The sequence below is a fragment of the Anolis carolinensis genome, chromosome 3 (genome assembly GCF_035594765.1).
Source record: "Anolis carolinensis isolate JA03-04 chromosome 3, rAnoCar3.1.pri, whole genome shotgun sequence".
NCBI classification, from domain to species: Eukaryota; Metazoa; Chordata; class Lepidosauria; order Squamata; family Dactyloidae; genus Anolis; species Anolis carolinensis.
In genome coordinates this window covers 26,107,828-26,132,792 of record NC_085843.1, presented here as the reverse complement: position 1 = coordinate 26,132,792, position 24,965 = coordinate 26,107,828, and the positions used below count along the sequence as shown (strand labels likewise).

At 43.2% G+C, this 24,965-nt stretch overlaps 1 protein-coding gene across 4 annotated transcripts in view; it reads right to left on the bottom strand.

Moving 5' to 3' along the window:
• atm (ATM serine/threonine kinase) overlaps positions 1-24,965 on the bottom strand; it is an 86,965-nt gene that overhangs the window by 61,718 nt on the left and 282 nt on the right. For 3 of the 4 annotated variants that reach the window (XR_010004067.1, XM_062974604.1, XM_062974605.1), the window contains exons 2-12: positions 11,915-12,023; positions 11,710-11,822; positions 10,318-10,463; positions 8,707-8,871; positions 6,974-7,139; positions 6,223-6,461; positions 5,536-5,699; positions 4,668-4,837; positions 4,206-4,577; positions 3,541-3,735; positions 1,283-1,378 (exon numbers count right to left, since the gene is read on the bottom strand). Coding sequence is in view for 3 of the 4 variants with exons in the window: in XM_062974604.1 (XP_062830674.1) it covers positions 1,283-1,378; positions 3,541-3,735; positions 4,206-4,577; positions 4,668-4,837; positions 5,536-5,699; positions 6,223-6,461; positions 6,974-7,139; positions 8,707-8,871; positions 10,318-10,463; positions 11,710-11,822; positions 11,915-11,986 (1,898 nt within the window). In the remaining variant the exon portion in view is untranslated. Of the gene's footprint in view, positions 1-1,282; positions 1,379-1,402; positions 1,832-3,540; positions 3,736-4,205; positions 4,578-4,667; positions 4,838-5,535; positions 5,700-6,222; positions 6,462-6,973; positions 7,140-8,706; positions 8,872-10,317; positions 10,464-11,709; positions 11,823-11,914; positions 12,024-24,965 lie in introns of those variants that run through there. The other variant, XM_062974606.1, reaches the window with a different exon arrangement.

Here is a 24,965-nt window from a genome sequence, read left to right as displayed (position 1 = left end):
GTGGTAATTGGATTTTGAAAAATTTGGCTTCTTGTGGAAACAAAGATTGGTGATAAAGCTTCACTGGAGACTCCTTTTCCCCATGATAACTCTTTCAGAAATGGATTTCCTTTCCGAGAGGTAGATTTCTCTCACGTCCTGTGACTTATTTGTAAGTAGGATGTTTGTACACAATGCCACAGGTAGAGTATTTCTAATAGAGATAAGGGATACTCAAGCTCCATGTACTTCTGGATATAATGGATTATGTGACAAAAGGGTAATTTGCTGAAGGAAGATGGGATAAGGCAAACAATTAGAGATTTAAGAAAGTTCAGCAAGGCTGCAACTGAAGAATGGGAGGAGCCAAGAGACATAGGTAGATAAGGAATTAGGGAAGTTGTGTTGTCAGAAAGAGATACAGAACACAAGCACACACAAGTAGCAATTAAATGGGATCATTTAACGCCAAGATCTGCTAAATGATAGGAGGCATGGATTTATGGATTTAATATCTTATTATGTACACACACACACACACACACACAGAGGTGTGTTATAATCCCCCCCTCCAAAAAAAGCAAAAATCCAAAACATTTCTAGTCCCAAGTATTTCAGATAAGGGATATTCAAACTGTACTTGAAGGCTAAAATCACAAAGATTACTCTTCCTATGTAAATAAAACCCTTTCTGTTTTGCTATCTCCTGCCTAGGCTAGATGTGTCATATCATGATCACCAGCTCTAATGAGCCCACACAAACACATCCTATCTTCCAAACCAAGCTACCTTAAGGATCTAAATAAGAGTCTAGTGGTAAAAAGGCTGCAAAGAACCCAAATGCAAGATTATGAGAAATCATCCTGAAAAGAGGTTTTTTAATCTCAGACTATCATTACATCTGACATGTAATGGACCTAGCTTACAAACCAGTCAAGAATCAAGAAATAAACGAACAGATGTGTTATCGCTTTGTAAAATTTGATTACATATACAGTATATTGATTAATCATATTTGATAAGGAAAATGTTGGGTTTTGAGTATGCTTGAAAGCTTCCACAATTTAAAGGTTATTTGCTCTGTTGCATGAAACACTGATGCATGAAACAATATGACTCTCTTGGGTATGCTGAACTAATAGGGTAGTTCTGTGCATCTTAAAAAGATATGTTTTCATGATTTTTAAGTACTAGCTCACTGAAACTCACAATAGCAATGCAAGTCAAATATATATAAATCAAATGTAACTCTTATGATATTACTCTGGGATACATACATACTTGTATTGATTTTAAAACCTACCATTCAGAAGCACTGTGAAAAAAATTCATGGCTGAGCGACTATTTTTCATAGTGAGGCTTACAAGGATTTTCTGCAACTCTAATTTAGGAAAGTCACTGTAAAAAATGTAAAGCAAAAGTTAGAGCAGATATATCTGTTTATCCCCACCATGAGATATCTCCATTAAACATGTTACAATTTGTAAAAATATATCATTTTAGAAGTTGCAATTTAGAGTGAACACTCAGACCGGTCTCACCCTCTGTATACAGTACTCCCGGTCTGTAAAAACACCTGAATATTACAGGATTAGTAATAGGAGCCCCTGGTGGATAGGAGCCCCCAGTGGCACAATGGGTGGCAGGACTGCTGACCGATAGGTCAGTGATTCAAATCTGGGGAGAGCAGGTGAGCTTCCTCTGTCAGCTCCAGCTCCCCATGCGGGGACATGAGAGAAGCCTCCGAAAAGGATGGTAAAGCATGAAACATCCGGACATCTCCTGGGCAACGTTCTTGCAGACAGCCAATTATCTCACATTAGAAGCGACTTGAAGTTTCTCAAGTTGCTCCTGACATGAAAAAACAAAAACAAAAACTTGGATTAGTAGAAGTACAACTAGTGTACGAACTACTGGGAGATGAGAAGTGGGAAGAGCAACACTTCTGCAGATTGTGCTTTGTTTTCGTGAAGTATCATGAATACCTGCAATTTTTTTTGTAATCAAGATCTACATGATACCACGATTGCCAGAAATTATAAAAATAATACTTTTAGTGAAGACATTTTAAAAGATGCATATATTGGCAGGTTTACACTGATCTACTATCCCAGGGCCAGCCTTGCATGGCATGCACCAGATTGTGCCCAGAATGAGTCAGATAGGCATCCCCACTGCTTGTTGCAGAAGGAGGGAGTCCCGATCATCGAACGTTGTTGAACACAGTGCCATGCTGCTTAATAACCAGCTTCATCATCACCTCCCATTCTACATGTTGCAGTGATTTCTAGGAGTGACATGGGTCCTGCTTGCCAGCCATCACCTATGTCCTACTGACCACTTGTTGCTTGCAGTGGCATTGGCCAGGGCAACAGGGCGACAAGGGAGGTGGGAGAGAAGGAATCTCCTCCTCCTCCTTTTCCACTTCTCTGATTGCTCTGTTGCACCAGCCAATGTCACTGCAGGCGACAAGTGGCCAGTATGACAAATATAGCACCCAGAGATCGCTGTGGCATAGAGAACGGAAGAGGGTGGTAAGTGCCATACCATGCTGTCCGATCCTGGGAAACATGGGATAGTAGTGTTTCTGGGCTCAGAACTGGCCCAGCTATTTACATTAGCCCAAATTCAGGTGATGCTCTGAATTCCGGGGCAGAATTCAGACTCTCCCCCAGCTTTGGTTAACCCAGGGCAGGGCCGAGTTAAGGTGACCTTGCCCCGTGCTACCCATTTAGTTGCCACAGAACTGATCTGGGGCAATTCCTACTTATATTGAAATACTTATATAGATGTGCCCCAAGATGCATAAAATAAGGTTATTTCATACAGACACTTTATACGTTGTATTCATTTGACTAGTTAACCCTCCATATTTGCTGGAGTTAGGGGCACAAGAACCTGCAAAAGTAGGGAAAATGTGAAGTAAGCATATGCCTTCTTCAATTGAGAGAAAAACTCTCTAGGTTTTGGGGATTTAATTACTACACATTTGATTAAAAGAACAACCTCTTAAGAATATCTAGTTCCTCCAGTATGACATTATGGTCACTGGTTGCCATTAAATTGCACTGGAGGATTTAAGAGATTTCTAGAGAGAACATACTAATCAAACCTGCAAATAAACAACCCCCTCCCAAAACTACTCACAAATGTGGAGGGCCAACTGTATATTTATTTACTTCTTTGTCTTAATCTATGTTAAAGCTCTGGTCAAGTAACAGTGCATTCATTACTTCAAATCATTCCCGAAAATGTTAGAGATGCATCATCTCTATGCGGGAAAGAATTCTGTAGCAATGGATTAAGCAAAGCAGAGAAAATAGCACATTCCTACATGTCTCCTCCATAGACAATGAGAATTAATGATAATTAACTCACACCTCATTCTTTATCTGCAGGGAGAAGCCACCCAGAATTCTTTCCCTCTGTGTTGCTTCTGCAGCAATGGGAATGAACCATTTCTAGATGTCTCCTTCTCAACAAGCAATAATAAAACTCATAGTAAGTGAACAACACTTTCTGTTCCTATGCTGAAAAATGTTTCTTATTCAAGTTGTTACCTGCATAGAATAGGAGGCAGCTCCATAGTATCCTCTGTATCTTCCTCCACATGGCAGAACAGAAGCCACTTCATAATTTCTTCTTTTAATGTAAGAGCCGTACTTCCTTCCCAATTATTCTGTGCTGTCCCACTTTTCAAAATTTCTGGCAGTTCTGAAGTTTTAAGTGCTATTGTCAGGAACTGTGCTGCAGATCTAAAAAAGACAATTTATATACCATTTGTTTACCATTTGCATATATGGCGGGAGGCCTAAAGTATCTAAACATGAGAAACTTCAGAGAACAAGGATATGTTGCCCTCTCTCACAACAGTTTCCTGCATTTAACTTTAAATGACACAAATCTTGTAAAGGGATATATCTGAATTAACCCAGCCGTACTCCAGATGTTTAGGACTTCACTCTCAGAATTCCTGATTACTGGCCAGACTAGCTGGGATTCCTGGGAGCTAAATTCAAAAGCTGAATAGAACTCAAACGAAAGAAGCAACAAAAGCACTTAACATATTTTATTTTACAAAAAGTAAATGCAAAATCATAGCATAGTAAGAGTCTGATAAACTTGTGTTATGAATATATTAACTGAATCTGTATTCAGTTGTAGAATTTAAAACAATTCTATCAATCCAATAGAAATAGTTATTAATTTTGAAGGTTCAAATTACCTTGAAGGCTTGCATGAAGATCCCGAAAATATCTTCCACAATTCTCTGTCCATTGTTTTTGTGTTTTCTTGAATCATGGCTCCAAGTAATCCAAAACTTTCTACTTCAATTTGCTGAAGACTTATGCTACGAACCACAAGAGACCAAATTTTTGACCATGTTCTCTGCAGCTCTAATCTATTACTGCTTTTCAGATGTATTATTTGGCCTTGACAAAGTGCAACCTCTTTGAGACATCTTAAGACATAAAGTGTCCTTTCCCCTCGACGCTGCTGAGGCAGTAGCTGGTAAAGTATGTTGAGTAGGAGAAGCAACTCATGCTGAGGAAAGCTTGTCGGATACTTCGATAATAATCTGGTTGCAATCTGCAGCCTTGAAAAGAAAACATATAAACAGGTCATATAAAGTCTGCGGCAACTGGCACAATTTAGTAGAATGGAAGATGTTTCTTTTTCTTTTTACCAGGGAACAACATCACAGTCCTTCTGTGATCTTTGCAGGTTGTCACGAATCACTTCCCAACCCAATTCAATTCTCCTTCGTTTGGATGGCCCTTCTCCATCTCCACTCTCTCTCTGTGTAACAGCATGCCACTGACTTATCTCCAAAACTTTTGTGCCTTCTGTAAAGAGCTTAACAAACAAGAAATCAGACTGAATTACAAATACATTGGCACACAATTCTATGACAATTTTTTAATTTGTTCCTTTCTGGTTAAAACTAGTGAGCCAAGAAAAAGAGCTGGAAGCATATACACAAGTCTCCCGCTCCCACAATAGTGCTGATGTCATTCCTGAATCCTGCAGCTCATTATTACAGTTGGACCTCCACATTTCCAAGGTTTACTTTTGTGGATTTGATTTAAATGTTTTCAGGGTTCAGACAATCACACTGGAGGACTCAGAGATTCCTAGAGATAATGCCTCCCTATGTACAGTATCTTAAAGTCATCCAGTGCAATTCTATGGTCAATTTAGGGCAGTCATGCTGGAATACCTAGAAATGCCTAGCAAAGTGTTCTTTCAGATAAAAAAAGTTTTTAAATTCTGGTTTTTCCAATTTTGTTGAGGCTCTGCAATATTAACCCCAACTAACATGCAGGAGTAACTGTAATCCCAATGAGAGTAGTGCAAATTTATTACGTTGATTTATCATTCAGTAGTTAATATTATGAGTCTACTGTAATTGGAACTACAGTACTTTACATGATTTCTTCCTGAGTGTGCACCTGCACACGTGTACCAAGGAGGCAGGGAGGAAACAAAGGACATTGTTAGATACTATGAGGTCCTTTAAGCACTGCAACCATAATGAAAATGTTGCAATTTACCTGATGACAAATATCAGCAAATAACTCAACAAGGTTTTCTTTCACAGCAACACTGCGCGAGCCTGCAGAATATTTTCCTCTGTTGCTATAGACAGTCACCTCATTAGATAACAGATCATAGAGGTTATATAAAATGCCTTGCCATGCCACCGAGTTACAGACTCCTGTGCACATAAGAATAAGACAAATAGGTTTTGTGTGAATTATTATACAAAAACTCATACAAAAACACAGCCTGTTTAAATGTTCATCTTCAGTATGTTTATATTCAATGCAATAATGCAAAAATAATATTTCAAACAAATATTAGAAAATGGGGGGGTGTCACTAAAAAGTGAGAGAAATCTATCTCTGGGAAGGGAAATTCACTCCTGAAAGAGTTATCATGGAGAAAGGGTGTCTCCACTGAAGCTTTATCCCCAAGCCTTGCTTCCACAACAAGCCATTTTTAAAAAGTCCAATCATCACAAGGACAGGAAGTGAAGTGAAATCTTCTGAACAGTGGCACAGACAGCAAAACAAATACCACAAGGATGTTCACCCTAAGCTATCCAAAATATGCATAAATATATATATGTACCTGTTCCAACTTACAAATAAATTCAACTTAAGAACAAACTTACATAACCTATCTTTTTCATAACTTGGAGACTGCCTGTACACAGAACACAAGTATTCAGTAGATACCTTCTTCTTGGCTTTTAGCTCTATTTGGATGATGAACATGGACTTGAAGCTGAACTAATCGAATGATTTGCTCCTTCAGGGACTTGTTTGGTTTATGCTGAGCCCATATACGAAGCACAGTAGGCAGAATCTCCTCTCCCAGCTTACAAACTCGGAAACGGTAATTCATGGCAAACACATTGAAAAATACATTCATGGTAGCAAAAATATATTCAAGAGCCACAGGGTTTCTTTCTTGTCTGAAATATAGATAAGATGTGTTTCATTAGATATTTGAAGTGTACCATTAATCATGACAGACTGTGGAGATCCAAGTTATTCTGTGTACTTCATCTATATACTGCGTTTCCTCTAAGACTGTCATCTCAAAATCTTGCTTCACTGCCTACAACTGATTGCAACCTATCACCAGAAATAACACATGGACATTTGTATGGAATCCTTATATACAGCTCTTATGTAAGTGTCTAACAGACTCCATACATCTTAAGAATAATAGTCAAAATTAACTGTAATCAATATTTTGTCCCCCTTGAGCTTTGGGGCCTTTTATCCCTCTTGCTTTATTCATACTTCTTTTCTTTAGTATTTGTACTTTGTGTTATTTAACCAGGCTTTAAAAACCCAAACAAGTACACTAATTCAAATATCTAAAACAGATAAAATATGAACTTCAACATAAAACTGTTTTAAATGATGGAGCATGTGCTGCAAATACAAATAAGATACATCACAAGAAGATAATATTTACCTTGCGTATTGCATAGCTTTTGAAAAGAAGTTAAAAATATTAGAATTTAGCCCATCAGTTTGGAAGCACAATCCTCTGGTGAGTGTGTAAATTATTCTAGCCACCACAACCTTGTTAATGTCTCTGGATGGGCTGAGGAACAATCTGAAGTACAAATTCTGGAGATCTAGAGCAATAAATATAATTTTAATTATTTTACAAAGAAACATTGTATATGTTTAGCTAATAACCACTGAATATTCAATAATGCAGATCACTTACAGAAACTGCAAGTGCAGTTGGTCAGGTAGGAAGGCTGTTATTTACTTGTTAAGCACTCTGCCCAATGCTATATTTATTTATTCAGACGGAAGCCCATTCAGTTTCAGTAGACTCCCTTGTAAATAAGTGTACAGGGCGGCAGACTAAGTCTGATAAATGATTTTGCCATTTTATGTTCTGCACAGTGTTAAAACTCATTTGTCTGTACACCCAAAAGAATTGATGCCAAGCCAACCAAAGTAAAAATAAGATGTTCTCTTAGACAAAAAAGAAAAGAAGAAAAATATATGCTTCAGAAATAAGCAGTTTCCAAATATGGTCATTTGGACTTTTCAAATTCCATTGTTTTGGGACCCACTAAACTCACTGGAGAAGAGATGTGTAAACCAGTACTGCTCTAAGAAGTTGCCTGTAGTCAGTGCAGTCCAGTCAACCATCACCTGCTAATATGTGGAATATGCAAGGAAGACAGAAACAGTTGTGGACAAGGAGTACAAATGTAGTACTTGTACTTGGCACATTTTGAAAGAAAAACTACCAGTCCACACCAACGTAAATAAATGATCTCACTTTGAGGTTGGTCTGCCCACTTAGACAATTAAGACAAAGCTGCTGGTTGACTGTAACCCCCCACCCCCGACTGTTTGAAAACATTTTATTTGCAATGGAATTAGGTACAACAGGAAAATATACACTGAAACTAGTTACAGCAAATTAATACAATGTATGGAAATATATTGCAATTGCAAATTAAGCAGAAAAATATCTGAACTGTATTATGTAAGAAACCAGATGCCTATAATAAGAGAATGTGCCTAGACTAACTACAGTATGTCGATATATGTGATTTGATGATACTCCACTATTTATTTATTTATTTTATTACATGCATTTATACCCCGCCCTTCTCCCCGAGGGGACTCAGAGCGGCTTACATTCTGCCACGAGGGCCAGCAACAAATATACTATAAAACAAGACAATTAAAACATGATAAAAAGTATACAAAAATTAAAACGCTGCAAGGCTATATAGGAATATATATAGGAATAGGAATATATAATAGGAATATATAATTGTATAAACTACTTATTTTACTTGCTATAAAAACATTACAAAGTTGCATGTTTTTTCTGCTGCTAAACAGGTTATCTGAAAGTCCAAAACATAAAAGAGATTCTTAAGAGCAATGCTAGTAGTGACCTGTCTATCACACAATATTGTTGATTACAACATTGGGAGTTTAGTAGGTCAAAAAGGGGAACTTAATTAGATAAAAATTATAGATATAGACTAAACATAAAGTGAAGAACCTCCAAGAGACAAAGATGGGGCAACTATGTTTGGCTCATTATACATTCATTAGCAGGTCCTCAGTCTAAGTCACTCACACACCTGAGTTCAGTTGAGATTATTACCAAGAAAGGACTCCTAGATTTGCAGTCTTAATTAAATAAGAATAAAATCTACTGACCTGACCACTGTTGCGAAGATATTTCACACCAGTATTTCCTCACCGCAAGAATATTTTTTAGCAATATGCTACTACAGTCTGCTCCATAAATAGCATAACTTGATGGATCATTTACTGTGTTCGTGAAATACATCAAAAGGTCCTGACACTTTAACCTGGGTGCTCCTGTGCAAAAACACAATAAAATCCAAGATTAAAGTTGTGTATCACTGCAGAACAGGATTCAATGTACAGATTACACATTTAAAGACATCAACATGGCTATAATTAATAATCTTTAAAAGGAGTACATTTCTATGTATCTACTAGCTGAATGGGAACAGAACTCATTTTCAAAGTCCTCCAACAATTCCAGACCAGTTCTTGATATGTTTCACAATTTAACCGTTTACATATTTATGGTTCTTCTTTTTGACAATGACTATCTTTGGATTTTAATTCTTATCATCTTGCTATATACTCTTGCCAATCATCCCTACAGTTACTCCATCGGCATATGTACAAAGAAGTTGGATTGATGTAACGTGCCTGAGTGTCTTCAAGTATGTTCCCTACAAGTTATGTCACCCCCATCGCTGTAATGTTATTATACTGCTATCAAGGAGAAATTGACAAGTTTCACTGCCTGTTTCATTGAGAAGGCCAGAATCACCTCATTATATCTAGTAACCTGTCTTTCAAATTGTAAGTCCAACTTTGAAGGGGGAAGAACTTTATTGAAAAGCATAATATAGATGCAACACATTATTGCTCTCAGGATTAAGGCTAGCTATAGGCACACACTTTATATAGGTTAAGCATTCAAACATTTTGCGTGTTACAGTTTCATTGGCCCACAAGACCCCTATGTTACCCTTTTCAAAGTGTTTTTGTAATTGGCTAATAAATGCAAACCCTACAGCAATTACCCAAACATCAGTTCACATGAGAATAACCTTGCATCCCAGTGCTTCATCCTCCAAGGTATTTTTCCCTTATCTTCTTGCTACTAATAAACACTAATTCCAACTATCATATACAGCTGCGTACTCTAATTCACATCAGTGAATGTGTGATAAATTATACACAATATACTGGAATGGTTTCTAGGAATTACATTCACTGCAGAAGATATAATGTTAAGGTTTAGCAATCAAAGGCAACGCATTTTTTATATGTGGCAGATCATAGGCCATATATAAAAGGTCTGATACTAGGCCTGATACTATCTATCAAATTACAATGTAGAACACACATATTCAATGTGCAGAAAAATCCAAAACTAGATTCCTACCCACTTTTCTCCATTAATCTTTCTGCAAAACCCATATGGATTTCACATTTCAAATAAACCTTAACTTCAGAAATAGTGTTACAGGAAGAAGAAAAACACATTATAATGGAATAAGCCTCCAAAAATATCTAAAGTTAAGAGGATTAATTTGTTTTTTTGAACTTTCAGTTTCTATTAAACAAAACTAAATGTACACAATAAGTACTTTCAGGTACTCAGGAACGCAAACCTCAACTACAATTTTTTAGGACAAGGACACTCTTTATACATTTAAGTTTTCTAAGCTGAATCTCAGCAAAAAATTATACTCCAATCTGTGTTTGTACAAAACCACTCACTTTTATTGGCACATCTGATGAAATTTTTGGCCAGACTGCTGGTTTCCTGCATCTTTTTTTGTCTTGTTGCTTGTGTTGATGCAGACACATTTGGCTTTGCAAGCCTGGCACTTTCAGTTTCTTTGTGAATGTACTTCTGCAAAAATCTTGAAAAACAAAACACTTTTATGAGCAACAATCACAATGTCCATTTCTCTGTAAATCAAGTTTTTGTGCAAACACTGGTGTAATACTGCCAACTTCTTCTTGTTCACTTTCTACTTGTAATTTGCCACCAGCTTATGACTTGAACAAATACAATTGCTCCAGGCCAATATGTGCCAATTCACACATGTTTCCACTCTCAAGGCAGTCTAGAGAAAAAACATAGCGCAAATCTACATTTGCTGTGTTCTGACATGTGAACAAAAGGAAAAAGAAAACTGAGCCACTATAAGAAACAACAAGAGCAATAATAGCTGGTGGATGGAACAGGAGGTGCTCAAGCAAGAGTAACATAGTGAGACAGTATTTCCTTTCCGAGACTGCAATCCCAAGATAACAGATGCCACAACTGCTAAGATACCAAACCAGAAAGCGCTATGGTCAGATCTCACCTCTTCTCCATTATACATAATAACTACACAACAGTAGCCAACAAACATTTTGGTGCCTCAAATGTTAGCCCTGTTTCTGTGTATATCTGACCTGCTGAGTCCAAAAAGAGCACCAGTTTCCCCTTACCCCTAGATTTTGAAATACAGAACATATGCCATATACCAGCTACCATCTGTCCACCCACAGAAAACCATGATAACCATATCTAAGAAATGATAGTTGATGCGGTCTATCTAATGAAGTTTTCTGAATCAGCACCCCAAATAACACCAGGAACAGGCCTAAAAACCAGTACACCAAGAAATAAATGTTTAGCTGGGCAATGCTCCGCTCTTTACAAGTTTCCACAAAATGTCCTTGAATTTAAAAAATGCATAATTTATAACCACAATGATGTAATCAATCAATGTAAGATAAAAATACTGATCACAAGGGTCTAGGAGGAGGAAGAGTTATCCTGGCCCTGAAAGACAACAGGCTCACTCTATGGCCCTAGGCAAGCCATTAACTCTCATCCCATACAATAGAATTAATGCGGTTTAACACCACTTTAACTACCATGGCTCTATCCTTCAGAATTTTGGGCTTTGAAGCTTTGTGAAACATCAGCACTCTTTGTCAGAGAAAGCTAGAAACCTTGTAAAACTACAGCTGCCATGATTCTCTCTGCAAAAAGAATTCATGGCCCATCTTCCTGCAACAAAATATATTTTGAAGTTTTTTTCGTCATTGAAATGGCACCTTTGAAACAATTCATACTTGCAATCTGATGGTTAACCAAGTATAACATATTACCTGAATACAGTATCCCAGTTAAGCTGCTTTCCATGTTTGGAATCAGAGTTCTGGTCCAACTGCTGAATTATTTCAGAGTCACGGAGAAGACGTTTGAACTTTTCAATTTCCTTCTAAAAACGTAGTGCAGAAACAGAAAAACATTACTGTATTTTTTCTAATGAAAAGATTCTATTATATTGCGACACAGTGGGAGATTAATCACCTTTCGTTCTGTGGCCTTGTCACTGTCAAGTTGACGGCAGCAAGTCAACAGGTCATGGAGTGCAAGATTCATGGCTCAGTCAAGTTGGGAGCATATTCACAGTCCAGATCTAAAAATGAAAGTATTGATATTTTACAACAAAATATAAGAACTGTATTATTTAGATCAATCAGGATCCTATCTCTCATGCAAGATGACATGACTGTAATGCTCCGTGCTTTGTTTTCACTATACACATGCCATTTTGGTATACAGACATAATATTTACAAATCATAAATAATCAGCAAAGGAGGTAATCAGGTTAATTCGAACTCTATCTTAAACAGAATGGATGAAGACAACGGCAATACCATCGATTCCTCCACCAGATTTCAGGTTAACCAGTGAGATAAAATAAGTCTTTAACAATGAAATGAACACAGTCTGGCTGTAAACCTGCCCTTCCTCTCCTGCTTCATGTAACTTTTTAGATTTTTGAACTTCTCTCTCCATTATTCTCTCTGTGAATTATTTATTTTTTGTTGCAGGACTATCCTGGGAATATGAGAGATAGCTACCAATGAACAGGCATACCCCTTCATTACAAAATTTGCAGATTCCAAATCTGATTTGGGAAAAGTAAAAGTAAATTGCAATTAAGCAGATTGAGGAAGTTTTAAAACCAGTTCTGCCAATACTGAAATTGTCAGCCAATTACGTGAAGAGATTGAAGGAGCTTCTGACATCCAGCAAATATCATGATGATTGAGCTTCTTCATTACTTCTCTCAGAATCAATGCAGTTTGAGACCACTTTAACTGCCATGGTTCTATGTTATAGAATCCTGGGAGTTGTGGTCTGGTTTGGCAGAGAAAGCTCAAAACCTTGTAAAACTACAACTCCCACAATTCCATAGCATTGAGCCCTGGCAGTTAAAGTGGTGTCAAACTGCATTCAATGGACAGGTGTATCAATGGACAGGGGGGTCATAGTGTACAACTAATTCACATACTCTGACAGTAATTTTGTATGCAATATTTGTAATAACTTTGAGCACGGAACCCCAAGTGTGTGCACATGGATCTATCACAAAGCAAAAGTATCACTATTGTTGCTGCCTTTCCAGACTGTTTTGGAGGATTTTATTTTGCCAGATAAGCAATGCTCAACTTGTTGGAAAATCCTCGAAATCAGCTGGGGAAAGTGCCTTTATTTAGCACAAGGGTTCCCAAACACGGGCACAGCACAGATAGCCCATTTGGCCCTTACTTCCTGGTCGCGGCCGCCGATCGCCCTTAGTCTACAAACTAAGGGCAAAAAGGCCTATCTGGCTGTGCGCATGCGCACAGCACAGATAGGCCATTTTGCCCTTAGTCTACAAACTAAGGGCAAAATGGGCTATCTGGCAGTGCGCATGCGCACAGCCAGATAGGCCATTTTGCCCTTAGTTTGTCAACTAAGGGCAAAATGGCCTATCTGTGCTGTGCGCATGCGCACAGCCAGATAGGCCTTTTTGCCCTTACTTCCTGGTCGCGGCCGCCGATCGCCCGGGCGATCGGCGGCCGCGACCAGGAAGTAAGGCCCAAATGGCCTATCTGTGCTGTGCGTATGCGCACAGCACAGATAGGCCATTTGGCCCTTAGTTGACAAACTAAGGGCAAAATGGCCTATCTGGCTGTGCGCATGCGCACTGCCAGATAGCCCATTTTGCCCTTAGTTTGTAGACTAAGGGCAAAATGGCCTATCTGTGCTGTGCGCATGCGCACAGCCAGATAGGCCTTTTTGCCCTTAGTTTGTAGACTAAGGGCCAAATGGCCTATCTGTGCTGTGCGCATACGCACAGCACAGATAGGCCATTTGGGCCTTATTTCCTGGTCGCGGCCGCCGATCGCCCGGGCGATCGGCGGCCGCGACCAGGAAGTAAGGGCAAAAAGGCCTATCTGGCTGTGCGCATGTGCACAGCACAGATAGGCCATTTTGCCCTTACTTCCTGGTCGCGGCCAGGGCACGCTGGACGGGGGGGCGGGGCCAACTCTGGCCCCGCCCCAGCACTATTCGCCCTGGCCCCAGCCAGATAGGCCTTTTTGCCCTTAGTTTGTAGACTAAGGGCCAAATGGCCTATCTGTGCTGTGCGCATACGCACAGCACAGATAGGCCATTTGGGCCTTATTTCCTGGTCGCGGCCGCCGATCGCCCGGGCGATCGGCGGCCGCGACCAGGAAGTAAGGGCAAAAAGGCCTATCTGGCTGTGCGCATGCGCACAGCACAGATAGGCCATTTTGCCCTTACTTCCTGGTCGCGGCCAGGGCACGCTGGACGGGGGGGCGGGGCCAACTCTGGCCCCGCCCCAGCACTATTCGCCCTGGCCCCGCCTCCTACGCAGCATGGGAGGCGGGGCCAGGGCATGCTGGGCGGGGCCAGGGCATGGGAGGCGGGGCCGGTGGCGGGGGCGCTTTTTAGCACCCCCACTTAACATTTAAAAATATCTCCGGCCTGCCCTGATTATGACAACTTCCTGGGAGGTGAAGGCTGCTGCTTGAGTCTAACACCAACTGCCACTCTGAGGCCACAGAGTGAAGAGGGGCAGCCAGGAAGACACAGCTCCATTGTGTCTCTTGCAACTTCACTTGGGAGCCCCACAATATATACAATACAATTTGGCCCTTAGTCTACAAACTAAGGGCAAAAAGGCCTATCTGGCTGTGCGCATGCGCAAAGCACAGATAGGCCATTTTGCCCTTAGTCTACAAACTAAGGGCAAAATGGGCTATCTGGCAGTGCGCTTGCGCACAGCCAGATAGGCCATTTTGCCCTTAGTTTGTCAACTAAGGGCCAAATGGCCTATCTGTGCTGTGCGCATACGCACAGCACAGATAGGCCATTTGGGCCTTACTTCCTGGTCGCGGCCGCCGATCGCCCGGGCGATCGGCGGCCGCGACCAGGAAGTAAGGGCAAAAAGGCCTATCTGGCTGTGCGTATGCGCACAGCACAGATAGGCCATTTGGCCCTTAGTTGACAAACTAAGGGCAAAATGGCCTATCTGGCTGTGCGCATGCGCACTGACAGATAGCCCATTTTGCCCTTAGTTTGTAGACTAAGGGCAAAATGGCCTATCTGTGCTGTGCGCATGCGCACAGCCAGATAGGCCTTTTTGCCCTTAGTTTGTAGACTAAGGGCCAAATGGCCTATCTGTGCTGTGCGCATACGCACAGCACAGATAGGCCATTTGGGCCTTATTTCCTGGTCGCGGCCGCCGATCGCCCGGGCGATCGGCGGCCGCGACCAGGAAGTAAGGGCAAAAAGGCCTATCTGGCTGTGCGCATGTGCACAGCACAGATAGGCCATTTTGCCCTTACTTCCTGGTCGCGGCCAGGGCACGCTGGACGGGGGGGCGGGGCCAACTCTGGCCCCGCCCCAGCACTATTCGCCCTGGCCCCAGCCAGATAGGTGTGATGACTCATGGGCCTTGTAGTCCTGCTTATGACACTGTAATGCCTGATGATGAAGAAAACTTGGGTTTTTTACCTTCCCAGTCTGAACTGGAATTTTCTCAGCCAGATCTTTCCCAGGCAGATCTGGGAACCTTGCACCTGCAAGAAAGTTGTGACCCAGAAGTATGTCAAACAAATCCGGAGCCCACTTCTCCTGTGTTCTCCCGCCATGAGTTTTGTAAACAACAGAGAGGTTTGGAAGCTGCTTCGCGCAGGAGTGCGAGGATAGCAGCCAAGAATTCAGCCAATTAAGTCTCCTTTTTCGTGAGAATCCTTAAGGAGTCAAACATCTGGTCTCAAAGATTAGCTTTCGTTTCTGGTTCCCAGAGAACTGTTTCGGCGGGAAAGTTAGACTCTATATAGGTGATTTACCCGCGAAGTAACTTCGCGGAGTCAATTCGTCAACCTCCGGAGCGAGTTGTGTCTGGACAGCGCGCTCCGTTTCAAGCCTCGCTCCTGCTCAAGCCTTGCCCTGCTTTCCAGCCTTCGCTCCTGTTTTTGCCTTTGTTTACCTACGGACCTTGCTTGTTTCCCAGGACTAAACATTGCCTTGTATCACGGATTTTACCAAGTTCTTCCACGGACCTTGTTCTTGTTCCTTGTTACCTTGTTCCACGTTTTAAGCCTTGTTTCAAGTATCAAGTTATTTCCTAGCCTTGCTCAAGTTTATGGACTAAAGGACCTTGTCATCTCCCCTCACTTTGCCTGGCAAAGTGAGTGTTTCGGTTATTGGATTACAACTTTGGACCTTAATATTTCATATTGGACATCGCTTTTTTGGGCTAATTGAGACCTTTCCTGAAAGGTCTGCTTTTGGACAATTTCATATACTTGCTTTTATTAACTTTATATATTCCTTCAATAAAGATATTAGTTAGATTCTGGCCTCTGTGTTTGGTTATTGGTGCCTTTGCAGCCTGGGTCCTGACAGTTTGACTCCGCCACCCATAAGCACCAATTAACCAAGGCCAGAATGTCGACCGGAGCCGCGCCGGCTGGGCAGCCGCTCAGCTACACCATCAGCAAAGATGAAGTGGATCGCATCCGTGACAGACTCAACGCACAGGATGGAGAAATAAAAGGATTGAGGGAGCGCGGAGTCCGCCTCCCGGCCATGGCGTTGCCAACTAAGTTTTCTGGAGAAGCTTCCAAGGTCCAAGTTTTCCGCCGCCAGTGCCAGGCTTACCTAGAGGCCCGTGCCGCCGAGTTTCCCCAAGAAGACATCAAGGTGGCGTGGGTTTACAGCCTTCTAGACGGACCAGCGGCCAGCTGGGCGACGGCCCTATTCGATCAAGCCTCTTCCCACCTAAGAACAGCGCAACGTTTCTTGGATCACCTTAAGGAGACCTGGGGAATCGAGGACAATTTGGAGGCAGCCGGCCATAAACTCCGGCGCCTCTTTCAAGGAGACAGACCCATGTCTCAGTACATAGCTGAGTTCCGAGTGCTGGCCCACAGCACCGGCTGGAACGATGTAGCCCTCAGGGGGCAATTTCGGGAGGGTCTCAACATTGAAATGCTGGAAGAAATCTCCAAGGTGGACCCTCCCCAGTCCCTCGAAGCACTCATTGACCAATGTTTACGGGCTGAAGTCTTGATTGCCAACAGGAAACAATGGGTACGTGGTCAGAGCGGTAGAACTGGGGCAAAACCCCCCGCTCCCGCCGGCGTCCAGCCGCGTCCAGTGTGGAGACCCCCACCACCAACCCCATACCCCAGAGGGAGCGAGGAGGTGCCGATGCAGTTGGGCAACGTGCGACCCAGGTTAGATGCCGCCGAGAAGGCCCGTCGCCAACGCTTAAATCTCTGCTGGTATTGCGGAAATGGGGGCCACTTCGCCAGAGAGTGTCCAGCCAAAGGGAAGCCCGCCGCCCGTCTTGCGGCGGCGTCCTCCACGGAGACGAAGGCGTCTGAGGCGGCTGGCACACAGCCGGCGGGGGAAGCCAACGACCGGGCGTAGAGAGGCTCGCCAACCCGGTCAGAAAACCCATTCAAGAGCCGCCAACCGGGGTCCTGTTCCTTCTAGTGGTCACCTTATGGTCAGCAAAAAGGGGACCCGTCATGATCCACGCCATGATAGACTCCGGAGCCACCAACAACTTCATTGACAGAGAGTATGCCGACTCTCTGGGATTACAATATCATGACTTCAAGAATGCCCGTGTGGTGCAAGCCATAGACGGCCGCCCCCTCAAGACGGGGCCCGTAAGCCAGTGGTCAGAACCCACCAGGATGTGGATAAGGGAACATATGGAAGAGATTTCTTTCTTTGTTACCGAGGTTCCCCATTTCCCTGTGATTTTGGGAATCCCGTGGCTGACTCTCCACGACCCAAACATCTCCTGGTCCAACAGAGAACTGCAGTTTGCTTCAAAGTACTGCCAAAACCATTGCCTCGTAGCCAAGGTCTGCCATGCCACAGAGACCGAGCCCATCATCACCCTGCCCAAGAAGTACTCCGAGTATTGGGATGTATTCAATGAAAAAGAAGCCGAGAAATTACCCCCACATAGACCTTATGACTGTGCCATTGACTTGGTGGAGGGGGCCCCGATCCCGCGAGGGCACCTATACTCCCTGACTGAACCGGAGCAAGAAGCTCTCAGGGAATTCATAGAGACAAACCTTCGCAAGGGATTCATCAGACCCTCTCAATCCCCAGCCGCCTCCCCAGTGATGTTTGTGAAGAAGAAGTCAGGGGAATTACGCTTGGTGGTGGACTACAGAGCATTGAACAATATCACCAAGCGGAACAGTTACCCCCTGCCCTTAATCTCGGATCTACTGGACCGACTTCGAGGAGCCAAGGTCTACACCAAGCTGGATCTTCGAGGGGCTTATAATCTAGTTCGCATCAGAGAAGGGGACGAGTGGAAGACTGCCTTTCAGACTAAATTCGGATTATTCGAGTCCCGAGTTATGAATTATGGATTATGCGGAGCCCCCGCAACGTTCCAGCATTTTGTCAATGATATTTTTCAGGACTATCTAGATCGGTTCTTGATAATCTACCTGGACGATTTTTTGGTGTTTTCTAGATCACAATCAGAACATGAGAACCACGTCAAAATGGTGTTGCAACGTTTGCGAGATCATGGACTTTATGCCAAGTTGGAAAAATGCGCTTTCGATCTACAAGAGGTAGATTTCCTTGGTTACCGTATCTCGCCTCTAGGGCTCTCCATGGATCCAGCCAAGGTTTCAGCAGTATTGGAATGGCGGGCGCCAACTAACAAGAAAGAGGTGCAGCGTTTCTTGGGGTTCGCGAACTATTACCGCAAGTTCATTCCAGATTTTGCCCGCTGGTCTGACCCAATCACTAGCTGCATCCATGGAAAACAGCCCTTCCGCTGGACTGATCAAGCAGAGAAAGGGTTTCAGCAACTAAAGAAATTATTCACGTCCCAGCCAATTCTACAGCACCCAGATCCTGGAACCCCTTTTGTTGTGCAAGCGGACGCCTCGGATGTGGCAATTGGGGCTGTACTCTTACAACCGGTGGGAGACCACCTTCATCCCTGTGCCTTTTACTCCCGTCAACTAACCACACCAGAGAGAAATTACACCATTTGGGAAAAGGAACTACTGGCCATAAAGGCAGCCTTTGAAACTTGGAGACATTGGCTAGAAGGGGCCAAATTTCCCATTGAAGTCCACACTGATCATCGAAATCTAGAACATCTAAGAACTGCCCGCAAACTAAATCAGAGGCAGCAACGTTGGGCTTTATTCTTTGAACGTTTCAACTTCCAGATCCATTATGTGACCCCAGCCCAAACCAAGCAAGCAGACGCCCTGTCACGTAAACCGGAATACGCTGCAGGACGCAAGGAGACCTTTGAATCCCAACTACTACAACCCGAGAACTTTGCCACGCTCACAGTGGGGAACACCAAATCCACTCCCATTGGTTCAACTTCCTCTACTCCAGGACCCATCTGTGCTCAAGAAATCAGGGCTAGTCAGCAAGCAGATCCCTGGGCGCAGGACCAACTTCGTCAAGGTCTGCATTTTCCCTTTTCGCTTAAAGATGGACTGCTTTGCTATAGAAATCATGTTTATATCCCACCCGGACCGGGCAGGGAAAAAGCGCTCCGTGTCATGTGTCATGACTGCAAACCAGCAGGGCATTTCGGACTATTTAAAACCATGCATCTGATCCTAAGGGATTTTTGGTGGCCCAAGATCCGCAAGGATGTGGAAAAATATGTCAACACCTGCCCAGTATGCCAGCGCTCCAAGATAAGAAGGGAGAAACCCTCAGGGCTTCTACATCCCCTTCCTACCCCATCTCGCCCATGGGAAATAATTTCTGCGGATTTCATCACTGACCTACCACCTTCCTGTGGATTCACCACGATCCTAGTGGTGGTGGACCTTTTCACCAAGTTAGCCCATTTCATACCCTGTGAAGGTCTCCCCACGGCCAAAGAGACTGCAGATCTATTCCTTCAACATGTTTTTAGACTACATGGATTGCCCAAGAGTTTAGTCTCAGACCGTGGATCTCAATTCACCTCTCGTTTTTGGAAGGCACTACAAAAACTATTGGGCATAGACTCTCGCTTATCTTCAGCTCATCATCCTCAAACAGATGGGCAAACGGAGCGCACCAATGCCACCTTGGAGCAGTATCTTCGCTGTTATGTAAACTACCAACAGGACAATTGGGCTTCTCTGTTACCACTGTCAGAGTTTGCTTATAACAATGGAGTTCAAGCTTCTACAAAAGAAACGCCGTTCTTTGCAAACTACGGCTTCCACCCACGTTTCTTTCCCCCTGTCATTGAAACTTCAGAAGTTCCCGCAGCAGAGGATTGGCTGCAGGAACTCACAGCGGTACAACAACTTTTGCTCCAGCAACTGGACCAAGCCAAGGAGGACTATAAACGTCACGCGGACAAACATCGCCAGCCGGGCCCCGAAATCAAGGTAGGAGATCGGGTTTTCCTGTCCACTCGCTTTCTGCCCTCCCACCGCCCTTGCCGGAAGTTAGATGCCCGTTTCATTGGCCCTTATCCAGTGGTGGCGCAATTAAACCCCGTGACTTTCAAACTCCAACTTCCGCGTTCAATGCGCATCCACCCAGTGTTTCACCGTTCCCTGCTCCTTCCGGCGGATGGTGTGCGTCCTGATACAGACCAACCGGCTCCCCCTCCTGTTTTGATGAATGGGGAGGAGGAGTTCGAGGTTGAGGACATTTTAGATTCTCGCTTTCACCGCCGCCGCCTGCAATATCTCATTGACTGGGTGGGTTTTGGCCCTGAGGAGCGCTCTTGGGAAGACGCCTCCACAGTTCACGCTCCTGATCTAACCCGTCGCTTTCATCAGACCTATCCCACCAAACCGCGGCCTCGCGCTTCGGGGAGAGAGTCCCAGTTTGGGAGGGGCCCTGAGGAGGGGGATAGTGTGATGACTCATGGGCCTTGTAGTCCTGCTTATGACACTGTAATGCCTGATGATGAAGAAAACTTGGGTTTTTTACCTTCCCAGTCTGAACTGGAATTTTCTCAGCCAGATCTTTCCCAGGCAGATCTGGGAACCTTGCACCTGCAAGAAAGTTGTGACCCAGAAGTATGTCAAACAAATCCGGAGCCCACTTCTCCTGTGTTCTCCCGCCATGAGTTTTGTAAACAACAGAGAGGTTTGGAAGCTGCTTCGCGCAGGAGTGCGAGGATAGCAGCCAAGAATTCAGCCAATTAAGTCTCCTTTTTCGTGAGAATCCTTAAGGAGTCAAACATCTGGTCTCAAAGATTAGCTTTCGTTTCTGGTTCCCAGAGAACTGTTTCGGCGGGAAAGTTAGACTCTATATAGGTGATTTACCCGCGAAGTAACTTCGCGGAGTCAATTCGTCAACCTCCGGAGCGAGTTGTGTCTGGACAGCGCGCTCCGTTTCAAGCCTCGCTCCTGCTCAAGCCTTGCCCTGCTTTCCAGCCTTCGCTCCTGTTTTTGCCTTTGTTTACCTACGGACCTTGCTTGTTTCCCAGGACTAAACATTGCCTTGTATCACGGATTTTACCAAGTTCTTCCACGGACCTTGTTCTTGTTCCTTGTTACCTTGTTCCACGTTTTAAGCCTTGTTTCAAGTATCAAGTTATTTCCTAGCCTTGCTCAAGTTTATGGACTAAAGGACCTTGTCATCTCCCCTCACTTTGCCTGGCAAAGTGAGTGTTTCGGTTATTGGATTACAACTTTGGACCTTAATATTTCATATTGGACATCGCTTTTTTGGGCTAATTGAGACCTTTCCTGAAAGGTCTGCTTTTGGACAATTTCATATACTTGCTTTTATTAACTTTATATATTCCTTCAATAAAGATATTAGTTAGATTCTGGCCTCTGTGTTTGGTTATTGGTGCCTTTGCAGCCTGGGTCCTGACAATAGGCCTTTTTGCCCTTAGTTTGTAGACTAAGGGCCAAATGGCCTATCTGTGCTGTGCGCATACGCACAGCACAGATAGGCCATTTGGGCCTTATTTCCTGGTCGCGGCCGCCGATCGCCCGGGCGATCGGCGGCCGCGACCAGGAAGTAAGGGCAAAAAGGCCTATCTGGCTGTGCGCATGCGCACAGCACAGATAGGCCATTTTGCCCTTACTTCCTGGTCGCGGCCAGGGCACGCTGGACGGGGGGGCGGGGCCAACTCTGGCCCCGCCCCAGCACTATTCGCCCCGGCCCCGCCTCCTACGCAGCATGGGAGGCGGGGCCAGGGCATGCTGGGCGGGGCCAGGGCATGGGAGGCGGGGCCGGTGGCGGGGGCACTTTTTAGCACCCCCACTTAACATTTAAAAATATCTCCGGCCTGCCCTGATTATGACAACTTCCTGGGAGGTGAAGGCTGCTGCTTGAGTCTAACACCAACTGCCACTCTGAGGCCACAGAGTGAAGAGGGGCAGCCAGGAAGACACAGCTCCATTGTGTCTCTTGCAACTTCACTTGGGAGCCCCACAATATATACAATAATATATAGAAATAACACTGTATGTAATGGTGTTGGTATATTGTATATAATATTAATACTGTTGTAATCTAATATATTGTATATCCTACAACTTACGATATGGTACAATATATTATATATTACTAATAGTATAATATACTGGTAGTGTATTATATATACTGTGGTATAATAATAAAGTAGAATATAATAATACATAATATAATTGTATATTATATATTACATATAATATTACTAGTAATATTGCAGTAAGGTAACAGTTTTCCCCTGACATTATGTCTAATAGTGTCTGGGGGTTGGTGCTCATCTCCATTTCTAAGCCCAAGAGCTGGCGTTGTTTGTAGACGCCTCCAAGGTCATGTGGGTGGTATGACAGCATGGAGCACCGTTACCTGCCTGCAGAAGCGGTACCTATTGATACACTCACATTTGAATGTTTTCGAACTGCTAAGTTGGCAGAAACTGGGGCTAACAGTGGGAGCTCACCTCACTCCCTAGATTTGAACCGCTGACCTTTTGGTCAGCAAGTTCAGCAGCTCAGGGCCCTTCCACACAGCCATATAACCCAGAACATCAAGGCAGAAAATTCCACAATATCTGCTTTGAACTGGGTTATTTGAGATAATGTGGGATTTTATTCAACTATGTGGAAGGGGCTTCAGTGGTTTAACCCACTGTGTCACCAGAGGCATAACCCCTTCTGCTTCTGGGTTTCAGAAAGGCCGTGAAAACATGGCTGTGCACACAAGCTTTTAGCCACCCGAGTCCCTGCTGGGGAGATGGTGGCGGGGTATAAATAAAGTTTATTATTATTATTATTGTTATTATTATTATTAACGAGTAATACAATAACATCGACATGGTCCGATTTAAGGCTGAAGCATGAGGTGTTTAGACAAATGGATCTAATTTACATATGTTTTAAACGTTATAATGTATTTTAATGATGTATTTTTATAGTTTTAATTGATATGTACTGTTTTTGTTTTATTATTATGTTCTTGGCATTAAATGCTGCCAACTGTTGTGAGCCGCCCTGAGTCCCCCCCGGGTGAGAAGGGCGGGGTATAAATGCTGGAAATAAATACATAAATAAATAATGTGTTATTATTTTTGATGTAGATGTGGATTTGTTTTTTGGGATTTGGTGGGGTTGGTTATTTTTGTCTTTGTTCAGCTTCTCACAGCATCTAATGTTTCCTGATATCTGTTGTAAACCGCCCTGAGTCCCCTTGGCGAGATAGGGCAGGTTATAAATAAAGATTATTATTATTATTACAGTAGAGTCTCACTTATCCAAGCCTCGCTTATCCAAGTTTCTGGATTATCCAAGCCACTTTTGTAGTCAATGTTTTCAATATATCATGATATTTTGGTGCTAAATTCATAAATACAGTAATTACAACAGGGGTCCCCGGATGCGGCCCATCAAAGCCATTTATCCGGCCCCCATGGCACAAGGGCAGAAGGGGGTTGGGTTAAATGACCCAAGGGGTCTCTTCTTCTCTTACAACCATTATTATTATTATTATTATTATTATTATTATTATTATTATTATTAACATTGAGGCTGGGTGGCCATCTGTCAGGGATGTTTTGCTTGTTCTTTTGGTGCACAGAGGCAGAAGGGGGTTGGATTAAGTGGCCCAAGGGGTCTCTTCCAAGCCTCTTTATTATATTATTATTATTATTATTATTATTATTATTATTATTATTATTATTAAACATTGATTCTGGGTGGCCATCTGTCAGGGATGCTTTGCTTGTTCTTTTGGTGTACAGAGGCCGAAGGGGGTTGGAATAAATGGCCCAAGGGATCTCTTCCAAGCCTTTTTATTATTATTATTAACATTGATTCTGGGTGGCCATCTGTCAGGGGTGCTTTGCTTGTGCTTTCAGTGCACAAAGGCAGAGGGGGATTGGACTCAATGGCCCAAAGGGTCTCTTTCAACCCTCTTTTATTATTATTATTATTAATTATTGTTCGGTGGCCAACTATAGTCCGGCCCTCCCACAGTCCGAAGGATCATGAACTGCCCCCGTTTAAAAAGTTTGGAGACCCCTGAATTACAACATAACATTACTGTGATTGAACTACTTTTTCTGTCAAATTTGTTGTATAACATGATGTTTTGGTGCTTAATTTGTAAAATCATAACCGAATTTGACGTTTAATAGGCTTTTCCTTAATCCCTCCTTATTATACAAGATATTTGCTTATCAAAGGTTCTGCCGGCCTGTTTAGCTTGGATAAGTGAGACTTAAGTCACACAAGGGAGGGTTAATATGGCAAGTGTGAAGAAGGAAAGGTGGCGGAGGAAGAGATTGTAGAATCGATGCAGCATTGCCATGCCTTAGTGCCATATAATCAGAAGGAATTGTAGTTTTGCAAGGTCTCTGCTGGGGCCTCTCCAAACTATGAATCCCAGGATTAAATAGCCTTAATGCAGCTCCCATGACTGAAGGCTGGGGAATCCTGAGATTCATCTGCCAGAGAACTCAAATGCCATACTGAAAATCCAATAGCTTTGAGCAGGCATGGGCCAACTTGAGCCCACCGGGTGTTTTGGACTTCAACTCTCACAATTCCTAACAGCCTCAGGCCGCTTCCTTTTCCCCCTCAG